The following is an 11,534-nucleotide window of genomic DNA, read 5'->3' as shown; positions in this document are numbered from 1 at the left end:
GCACAGGTAAGAGCTGAGACAAGCGAGGTGGGCGCAGTGCGTCTGGGGAGGCACGGGAGACGCAGGATTGGTTTCGGAGTCACGTCTCAGACTGTCAGAGAAGCAGAAACTGACGCAGGCCCAGGAACAGCTGCTTAGGACTGGAGAAGGCGAGAGAGGCGGGGTGGGGGGGGGACGCGCAGCTGAGAGCCGCCCACGCCTCCCAGCGCCGGGGGCGGGACCAGAGCACGCACGGCGGCGTGACGCAGGCCGCAGCTGGCCTCGTTCTGGCCGTCGCCGCCGCTTTGAGGCGGAGTAGAATGAGGCCCGCGGCTGCAGCTCCGGCGTCGGCGGGGGCAGCAGCAGCTGAGGCAGCAGCTGAGGGAGCCTCGACGGCCGCGCCCCCCCCTCCTGACCTGGATTAGGCCCAGCAGCTCCGTGGCCGCCGCCGCCCCGCGGGGGGGCGGGGTGGGGAAGTGTTTCGTCTCCCCGCCCCCCCCCCCACCGCCGCCGCCGCCGCCGCCGCCTCGTAGGAGGCTACCGCCGCGACCCCAGGGAACCCGCGGCCCAGCCTTAAGCCCCCAACCCCGGGGGCTAGCATGAGCGGCTCTTCGGCGGCGCCGGGGGGCGGGTTAGCCGTCGCCGCCTGAGCCCCGGCCTGCCGCCCGACCCCACCTCGCTGACCGAGGCTGACGGCGGAGCGTGCGAACGACCCCGCTACTGCTTTCTTCCTCCCCTAGATCACACACCCCAGCCCCGGAAGATGGGGAACTGCCTGAAGTCCCCCACTTCGGATGACATCTCCCTGCTTCACGAGTCTCAGTCCGACCGGGCTAGCTTTGGCGAGGGGACGGAGCCGGATCAGGAGCCGCCGCCGCCATATCAGGTAGGGGAGGGTGTGTGTTGGGCAACGGGGGTGCGAGGAGTAGAGGCAGCTCTGGCTGAGATTGTGGGATCTTCGGGGCTGTCACTGCCCCTGGCCTGAGGAGCACTGACCCCCTTAGGGCTGGATGTGAGGGTGATTGCTTCCCACCCTCAGGATAGGGGGAATCCTTCACCTCCCCTCAAGCACTGCGTGGGGATGGTACTTGTCCTTGAGTTCTGGGATTCGAGTATGTGTGATATCCCCTTGGCCTGTGGCTGGTGGTTAGATGGTGGAGTTTGGAAGTGATATTTTCCTGCCTTTATGCCTGAACTGTGAGGTTTGGAGGTGATTTCCTCATCGCATCGCCAGCTGGATTTTGGGTTCTGGATAGGTCGTTACCCCCCCCCCCCCCCCCCCCCGTTTATACTTTCAAGTGTGATCATCCTCTCCTCCCTCCTGTCTGTCTGTATTCATTGGATCTGGTAGGCGTTCATTTCTCCCTCTGCTTGGGAGATTTCCAAGTAGTGATTTTGGTTCTAGCAACATCGAGTTACTTGTTTTTATATATATGTTTATATTAATTTTTAATCCCTCCTTTTGCTCCACCCCTATGACACACCTTTTAAACACGCTGACTTAAGAGAACTTGCTTATCTTGAACTTTGGAAACCTTCAAACCTTACCTGAGAAATAGCTTATGTTACTCGTGGTTCTCCCTTTGTATCAAAGACTTGTCTTCTAAATAGCTTCACTGCTTTTTGTACAGCAATCAGCAGCTCCAGATATCTTTACACAATTAATAAAGAGCTAAAGACTGCTTTAGAAAACTCAAAATAGATATGCAGCTGTTATAATCCGTAATATATATAAACCTTTCCTCTACTTTTTCAATTTTAAATAATGGTGATTAAAAACTTTTTCCCCAGAAGGGCTTGGATAGTTGTGGCTTAATTTTTTTCATGAATGGGGTTTAATTTTCAAACTGGGCAGCCTCCTTTGTTGTTTCATGTGGTGACATCATTATCTAGTGTTATTCTTTTCTCATTCCTATGTAAATCAGTGTCTCACCACACCAGAAAAACCTGATCACATATGCTGGTTTTCTGGATAAAACCCTTCAGGGGCCTTTCATATATGCCAATAAAGTCCAGTCTTTTAATTGTGGCATAGAGAAGTCTCCATGATTTCTCTTTCACATTCATATTCCAGGCCTATCAAATACAACAGCCTGTTCACACATCTCTGCCTTAGCTCCATTTGCCCCCTCTGGAGCCCTTCCCCCAAGGTCAGCAGGTGAACAGCGTAATCCTCTTTGAGGACTCAACTGTATCTGAAGTCCCTACATTCCCCTCCCTCTCACCCTGAATCCATTACTTCCTTCTTTGTGTCCCCCCTGAAGGAAGTGTCCACACTTTCATAAGCAGCCCATTTAACACTTGAATGTTATCCTTGTTTAGTTAGATGTGTGTCTCATTCTTGAGGCATTTCCCTCCTTCTCCAGTATAAGCTGTATGCAGGTAGGGACCCTGTGTTTCCTGTTTGTTGTATACGCAGCATCTGGCTCATAGTAGATGCTTAGTAACTGGAGTGAGTGAAGACTGTAAGCCCTTGAGAACAGGGACTATGTCCCCCTTGCTTAGTGCAATTTCTGGCACATAAGCACTTAAATGTTGAGTGAATTAATGAATTTGAATTCAGTTTTGTAAATTTACACACCCGTTTCTTCCAAAGAATTGTCACAAGGGAAGTCTCTTAAAAAATCCAAGCTAAGTCTAGATGTTTTTCTGAGTCTTTGAAGCAGGTAAATAGTTTATATTTCACTCTTGGTTTCCTTCATAAATGCTATAGGACAGTGTGCTTATTTCAGTTTCATAAGCAAATTCTTTTAGAAGTATGAGTTTTTATTTCAAAATCTCCTTCCATGTTCCCTAGCCCCCTTCTAGGCAAGTCAAATATCTTTGACTTTCTACACTCTTTCTCTTATATCCTTATGATAAATACAGTGTTAAGAATAACTTCTTTAGAATTTATGGGAATTGTATTTGCCTTTTCCAGCAGGATAAGATGATAAGAGAGTTTTTTTGGTGTCATGAAGGAACGTTTTTTGAAACATGTTTGTGACAGCGGGAGTTTTTTGTGGTTGCCATTTCCTGAAATGAACGACCCAGATACTGATATGCAAATTTGGCATCAATTTGAAAGAAGTAATTTCTTTAAAGATAGAAGCATAAAAAGAGAAACTTTTGTAGAAATTTGTCTTACCTGAAGGAATTGAAGTTTTTAGGAATGTAAATCAGGTGATCTGAGAAACACTAATCCAAGGTAAATGATTTATATTTTCAGTGGATAGAAGTGACTTATTTTTTTCTTCAAAAATAGTGTATAATTGACAGAGCTACAGAAATATTGGCTTATTTCCTTAAAGAATAGTCTCAGTTACAGTAGGATTTTTTAAAAATTCATGGAGGGAATAACTGATTATAAAGGAACACACTTGGTATTTCTCTGTAGTGAATGGTTAAAAGAAAAGATGTACAATGTATCTATATGCCAAGAGCTCTATATAAAAAACTTCTGTAACATCAGTTATTTCTTATTAACAGGATCTGAGATTTGTTTTATCTATTTATGCTTAAATGTAAGCACTGCACTACTGTGGTCAAAGTTGATGGGAAGTACATATTTCTCTCCTGGGTTTCTTTTGTAGCCTCCTAACTGGTCTCTCTGCTTTCACCCTTACCCTCCCTTTAGTCTATGCTTAACCCATCATCCAGAGTGATTATGGTAAAACAGATCATGACACTCTACTCAACTTTCTGTGGATCCTCATTTCGTTCAAAGTAAAAGCCAAATTCCTTAGTGTCCCATAAACCCTACATGATCTATACCCTCTGCTCCCATACAGAGCTCTTATGACACCTCTTACTACTCTGCCCTTTGCTGGCTTCCTCTGGCCTCCTTGTTTCTAGGATACTCCAGGACCTTTACTCTGGTTTTTTCTGTGCCTTGAGTACTCTTCCCCCAGGTATCATCATGGCTGACTCCCTTACCTTCAAGTTTTTAGTCAAATGACACATTCTTACACCCTCCTTGACCACCCTATTTAAAAGTGCACTTGCCTTGGCACCCTGGAATTCTCGCTTACCTTGTTCTACTTTTTTCCATAGCGTTTATCACTTTCTAACACATTGTCTTTACTTATTATATTTATTGTTTATTATCTGTCTCCTCCTGCTAGGTGGTAAACTCCCTGAGGAAAGGGGAGTTTTTAAAAAATTGTTGTTTCCCAAGTGCCTAAATAGTGCCTGGCACACATTAGGCAGTCAGTTGTTGGTTGAATGACTGGATTTCTTTTAAATGATTTAATATATTTATTTTGAGGCAAGTGCAGTAGAATGTTTTGTAAGAATTATGCACATTCCTAGTGCCTTTTTCCTTTATAATGGATCATTTTTAAGGAATCAATCCTAAAAATCAAATCCCAATAATATTAAATATAGGCATTGGTTTAAAATAATTATTGATAAAATAGGTTTTTTCCATCTTGTTTATATTCTGTAACAAAATGTTTATTTTGTGAGAAAGAACTTAAATCTTTGTCCTTAAAGAAATTGGAGGGAAGAGGTTAGAGCTTTTCTTGAATTAGAAGGTAAAAAACAAATTTGGCACGTTGTCTACTCTTTCCTTCCTGAATGTTTAAAAAGAATACAGAGGAAATCTGCCCATCAAGGGCAGTCTTAGAAGGGTTGTGAGAGGGAGGATAAGTCATGAAAGGCTGAGGAATGAAGGTTGATAAGAGGAAAGGGCCAGGTAGGTAGCCCAGCTTTGAAAGGTGTAAGTGAACAGATTGAGAAACCACTAACTAGTCACTCTAAAACCCCCATTTCTCATGACTAATTTGGGAGTGGCACTCTGTTAAATTAATATTCATCGACAACAAAAAAGCACTTTACAGTACTTTAATCTGAATATATATATACATATATAAATAAAGTGGTATCTCTCACTTTTGCAGTAGTTATATAGTTTGAGATTTACTCATCTCTTCCTTCTGCTGTGCACTTTGTGATTAATACATTTGAGATTTTAAAATGAGAAGAAAAATTATTGGTAATACAGCGCTGAGTGCAAGTATAGCTCTGGTTTTGGAGTCAGATGGGTCTGAGTTCATATCCTGGTTCATATCACGTGTAAAATATGAAGAGAGTTTATCAGATTATGTTGTGTCTTGAGGAACTTCTTTCACAAATAACAAAACATAACATTCTGGATATTTCAAACTGACTGAAGGTTACTTTTTTTTTTTAAGGCTTGGTCTCTCCTATAGAACTCATTAAAAGTAACCCCTCTCATTTAAAGATCTAGAATATAAGAAGATACTCATTTTTAAGCATTCAGAGCTTTAATAGTAATAATAACTTGTTTTTCTGGTATCTTTATGAAGTTAAGTTCAGGTAGTTAATTTTTTTTTTTATGTATTAGTGTTTTGTTTACTATTTTGTTGGAAATTACCTCAGTGTATCTCACCTATCTTGCTCTTATTAAACAAATTATTTAACTTAAAAAAACTCCCTTTGTGTGAAATTTTTCCCTCCCCTGTTGAAATTTTACCTTTTCATTGAGGTGCAGATCAACTCCAACCTCTTTAATAAATCCTCCACTGACCATTTTTTTCCCCTCTCCTGATTTCTTCAAGTGTAGTATTTTCTGTTTGTAATATTTATCTGGAAATCATGTATTATCTTATTAGCTCTCGGTGCTTTAACATTTATTATTTTTCCAGATTACCGTTTCCTTAAAAGTGAGAATGATGTGTTAAGATTTTAAAAGTTTCTCAGTGGAGTGGAATGGTACCTTACACATTGTAGACACCCGGTGTCTAACTTAGAACTCTGCCTTCTCCCTCTTACACTGTCACCACTGGAACTGAGGTCTTCATGACCTCTCACAATTACCTATTTGATGTCTCCTCTTCCATGCATTTCATCCCCAACCATTTATTGTTCAGTAAATTCTATCCAAATCAGATTCCCTTGCCTCTTAATCCTTAATGATTCTTCCCGACTCATCACTGAAGATCTGTCCTAGCATTCAGAGTTATGATCTGGCTTCTTTTATACTTTTCCAGCTTTTCGTAGTCTTATATAAAACCTATACTCTAGTCAGACTGAAGTTTGCTATGTTCTGTATATGCCTTCTGCTTTCCAGCCTCTGCCTTTGCTCATTCTATTCCTGTTGCCCAGAATACTCCTCTTTATACACTTCTTTACCCTTCCTATTTGATTTTAATTACTCCTCTTTATACACTTCTTTACCCTGCCTATTTGATTTTAATTATTTATAACAATGTTGCCTGTACCCTACTAGAATCCAAGTCTGATGATTCATCTTTGCATTGCTAGAACTGTGCTTTTCACATAGCAGGCACTCAAATACTTGAGTAAATGTGAAAATCAGTTATTGTGTTTTTCTGTGAGTGTGAAGTCTTAACGGTTGTTCGATTCTTTATAAATTGTTCCCAGAATCCTGTGCTTTAGTGTTTGGCTTTTGTACTTTAAAGGGTTCTGCTATTTTTCTCTCCCACATTAACTATTTTATCTGACTATATTCAGTTTTGTCCTGTCACTTCTAATTTATAATGTGCATAAGCTTTGGGAAAGTTAATCTGTTTACCTTGTTTTCATTTGAGTTTGGTCTGTGTTCTGTGTAGCTCAGCTTGCCTCTTCTTTTTTTTAATAACTAAGCAAATATCTTTGCTTATTTATTTGTAACCATTGTTACAAGGGTTTTGTTTGTTTATGCATGATCTACCCCTCTGGATGTCCTTTAATTAAGGCTGATTCTTTGCCATTAAGAATGTATGAGCACCTTTAAGAGTAGGACAGTCTGTGTGTCAGTTTAATTCTAGAGCCAATTATAGGGTAACTTGAGAAGATAGGGGTAATGAGTACTTGGTACATAAGGTCTGAGAACTTGACTTTCTTAAAATATTTTTTAGTTAGCACTTTCTAGGATATATTTTTGTAAAATTTAGATCTTTTAAAAATCATAATATAATACTTTAGGTAGGAGGGGATTTTTTTTAAAGATCTTAATTTTATTTGGTTCCTTCTACATAGAAAAATTGTCACAGAATGGCTACTATAGGTTTTCCCTGACTTCTTTTTCTTCAACTTGTACCACTTCTTTCTGTCTTTACTGTCTCAGCCAAGTTCAAAATTTCTAGAAATGAGGAAGGAAGTGAAAAGAGGATGATTGTAAATACAGTTGGAATTAGATGTTGTATTTCTTTGTCATCTTGCCTCAAGCCATTTCTGAATGTAATTATCTTCTGTGTATTACCTTTTTTCAAGCAAAGAGTTAGGGATTATGTGTTTCTGTCCTGTATCAACAGATTATTAAAAAATAGGCTGTAACAAATTTCCAGAAGTTGATTCCTTGTCAGTAACTTTTAATATAGAATTTAACAAATATTTATGATATTGTTAACCTGTTCAGTATTCAGGATTTTTGCAGTTGTGATGTAAATGAAATCAAGAGTGAGGTGGTAAAGATACTAAAGACTCAGAGTGGAAATGTGAGTGAAAGATGTGAGGAAAAGCTAGCGCATAGATAGCCAAAGTGTGTGTGTTTTTAATGGCAGAAGAAATTGCTACATGCTGTTGAAAAGTAAAGTGATAAGGGAGAACTAAATATATTTTCTGCTCTTGGAGAATCTGCCTGACCTTTTGGTTTTGATATTCAATTTGACTTTATGGTATGTTGCTTTTCAAGTCTTAGAAGAGTTCCTTATTGTAACCAATTAGAAATACTTTGAGTTCATTTTAATATGAATGCACATATACCTATCTTTTAATTAAATAGCCAACATGGAGTGTGCTCCCAGGGGCAGTTGAGTAATTATCTTGTTACTTAATCCAGAGAGCATACAGTAAGGTAAGTAAGGGATATGAAGATGTGGGAATGAAGAAAGCAATCCTCCAGATATATTAGTTCCTAAATTTATTAAAACTTTATGAATTCTTATGAAGCTGAATGGCTTTAAGAAGAATGAGACTTTTATAATTGATCCAATTAGTTAAAATTACATGTAATTTTGTATAACAATTTAATTCTTACATATGTGGCAAAAAAAAGCAGTTTACCATAAACTGAATGGCAAGGCTTTAAGGATAAAAACCAGGACACTTGATACTTCATTTCTTCTATCGGTCAGCAGGTATGTGTTGGGCACCAAGGTGAAAGGAGAAATGAGTCCTTTACCCTTAAGGATCTACCACTTTAAGGAGGCAAGATTAATGTATATACATGAAGCATTTATTCAGTGTGAAACAGTATAATCAAGTATTAAACTTGAGACTTTAAGTTGGAGGATCAATTTATGATAGGGCAGTGGATCACAAAATAACTCTTTAGCTTCTGAAGACATCAAATGATGAACGTAAATGTAAAAAATAATAAAAGCAAAAGAGCTGCCCTGATTAAACTATGAGTTGGGGAGCTTGGAGCTGGAAGAATAATCAGTAGGTGGTGAGCATGAATTTAGAGGAAGTTGTATAATGTTGTACAGTTAAAGTATAATATGTGTGTGTGTGTGTGTAAAACCTTTATATTGCTTATATACAATAAAGAGTATATCTTTAATAGTATAAATAACATCTTAACTATATAGTCCGGTGACCTTTTACATATTATAACCACCATCGAGATATAGCCAATATCCAACCCCCCAAAAGGCTCCCTCATATCTCCTCTAACAGTCAATACCCCTTCCCCAAAGGTAACTACTGTTCTGACCTCTTACCACCTTCTGTTTGTTTTGCCCAGTTTTGAACTTAAATAATTTGTTCAGCATTGTTTGTGAAATTCGGTTATGATGTTCCATATTGTGGCAGTAGCTCATATTATTTTTCATTGCTGTAGAGGATTCAGTTGTATAAATATACTTTTAAAACCCATTTTACTATTAATACATATTTGGGTTGTGTTAGTTTTTGACTGTATGAATGTGCTGTGAACATTTTTTAAAATATACGTAAATACCTATTTGGTTTATATTCAGGAGTGGAAATGCTGGGTAATGGAACAGGTATATATTTAGTTTTTCCCACAATATTTTATTATGGAAATTTCAAAAACAAAGAGAAGTTGACAGAATTGTTTGAATACCCATATTCCTACCACTTAGACTGTAGTTAACATTTTGCTATATTTGTTTTAACACATACCCTGTCCCTTTATCAATCCATCCTATTTTTGGATGCATTTCAAAATAAGTTGCCAAAGTGGTTTCACCAGTTTACACTCCTATCAGCTATATACGAGAGTTCTGTTTGCTCTACATCCTTACCAGCACCTGGTATTGTCAGTCTTTTATTTTAGGCACTCTGATAAGTGTGTAGAAGTGTTTCATTGTGGTTTTAATTTGCATTTCCCCAATGAGAAGTGCATACCAGTATGCATACTAATATGTGGTCTTTTGTCGCTGGTCTCTTACTGTTTTCAAGATTCATCTATGTTGTAGCATGTATCAGGACTTCATTTCTTTTATCGTGAAGCATTTCATTGTGTGGATCAGCCACATTTTGTTTAGCCATTCTTCATTGATGAACATTTGGGCTTCCATTTTTTGGCTCTTATGAATGCTTTTATAAACATTTGTGTGCAAGTTTTTGTACAGATATGTTTTCATATCGCTTGGCTATACACTTCCTAGTAGAATTGCTGTGTCACATAATTCCATGTTTAACCTTTTGAGGGACTGCCAAACTGTTTTCCAAAACACTTGTAGTATGGTTTTACATTCCCACTAGCAGTGCACAAGGGTTCCAATTTCTGCACATCATCACCAAAACTTATTATCTTTTTTTTTTTAATTATAGCCATTCTAGTGCCTATGAAGTGGTATCTCATTGCGGTTTGGGGTTTTTTTTTTTAAATTAATTAATTAGCTTATTTGTTTATTTTTGGCTGCGTTGGGTCTTCGTTGCTGCACGCGGGCTCTCTCTAGTTGCGGCGAGTGGGGGCTACTCTTCATTGCAGTGCATGGGCTTCTCATTGCGGTGGCTTCTCGTTGCAGAGCACGGCCTCTAGGCGAGCGGGCTTCAGTAGTTGTGGCACGCGGGCTCAGTAGTTGTGGCTGGCAGGCTCTAGAGCGCAGGCTCTAGAGCGCGGGCTCAGCGCACAGGCTTAGTTGCTCCGTGGCATGTGGGATCTTCCCAGACCAGGGCTCGAATCCCCTGCATTGGCAGGCAGATTCTTAACACCGTGCCACCAGGGAAGTCCTCATTGTGGTTTTGATTGCATTTCCGTAAAGGCTCATGTTGAGCATCTTTTCACGTGCTTCTTGGCCATTTGTACATCTTTGGAGAAATGTCTATTCAGATCCTTATTGAGTTGTTAGAGTTCATTATATATTCTGATCCCTTGTCAGATATGAGATTTGCAAGTTTTCTCCTGTTTTGTGGACTGTCTTTTCACTTTTTAAAAATTAATTTTTATTGGAGTATAGTTGATTAACAATGTTGTGTTAGTTCCTGCTATACAGCAAAGTGAATCAGTTATACATATATCCACTCTTCTTAAAATTCTTTTCCCATATGGGTCATTACAGAGTGTTGAGTAGAGTTCCCTGTGTTATACAGTAGGTCCTTATTAGTTATCTGTTGTCAATCCCAATCTCCTAATTTATCCCCTCCCCCGTTCCTCCTTGGTAACCATGAGTTTACCTTCCTTTAAATCTTTATGTCCCTTCCTCTTAGTTAATTACAGACAGAGAACATATGTGACATGAATAATCCTTCCATTGAAAGCGCTCAGAGAAAGGGTATGAAGTGGTATTTTTCAGAAGAACATAACATTACTGGGAGCAGACTGACAGCTGTTTTGGTGATGAGAATTTCAGAATTTTGGACGAATGAAGACAGTGATAGTCATCTACTCTGAGACTGTTTTAAGACTGTTGTCAGAATCTTTGGAAGCGAATGCAAACAAAAAGCCAGTAGATTTTGTAATTATACCCTATAAAGCTGTTTTCTGCTTCTAGAGACCCTAACAAGCATACCCTGTTAAATTTCATATTTTATTTGTACTTTTCCATCATTTCTGCAAAGAAACCTTTAAATATCATTATTAGATCTTTGTGAGTGATCTCTCCTGCTTGTTCCTACAGATAGACTAGTTTGGGGGGGGTGGTTTAATTTTTATGGGAGTATAGTTGATTTACAATGTTGTGTTAGTTTCTGCTGTAGAGCAAAGTGTATCAGTTATACATATACATATATCCATTCTTTTTCCATATAGGTCATTACAGAGTATTGAGTAGAGTTCCGTTTGCTATACAGTGTCCCCATTAGTTATCTATTTTATATATATGTGTATATGTCAATCCCAATCTCCCAATTTATCCCTCCCCCCCTTTTCCCCCCTGGTAACCATAAATTTGTTTTTTATATCTGTGACTCTGTTTCTGTTTGTAAATAAGTTCATTTGTAACATTTTTTTAGTTTCCACGTATAAACGCTATCATATGATATTTGTCGTTCTCTGTCTGACTTACATCACTCAGTGTGACAATCTCTCTAGGTCCATCCATGTTGCAAATGGCATTATTTCATTCTTTTTTATGCCTGAGTAATATTCCATTGTATATATGTACCACATTTTCTTTATCCATTCCTCTGTTCATGGA

The 11,534-nt window shown here is 39.1% G+C and overlaps 1 protein-coding gene across 1 annotated transcript in view; it reads left to right on the top strand.

The window, feature by feature from the left end:
* The first annotated feature begins 253 nt into the window (after positions 1-253).
* The window catches only part of RNF11 (ring finger protein 11), a 39,169-nt gene continuing 27,888 nt past the window's right edge, over positions 254-11,534 (top strand). The window contains exon 1 of the mRNA XM_027108592.1: positions 254-865. Within this exon, the coding sequence (XP_026964393.1) occupies positions 743-865 (123 nt within the window). The 5' untranslated portion in view covers positions 254-742. The remainder of the gene's footprint in view (positions 866-11,534) is intronic.

This window comes from Aethalodelphis obliquidens, unplaced genomic scaffold (assembly GCF_003676395.1).
Source record: "Aethalodelphis obliquidens isolate GAN/ISIS:26980383/991018 unplaced genomic scaffold, ASM367639v1 scaffold9, whole genome shotgun sequence".
NCBI classification, from domain to species: Eukaryota; Metazoa; Chordata; class Mammalia; order Artiodactyla; family Delphinidae; genus Aethalodelphis; species Aethalodelphis obliquidens.
Note: the sequence above shows the minus strand (reverse complement) of the source record. Positions and strands in the feature narration are given on the sequence as shown.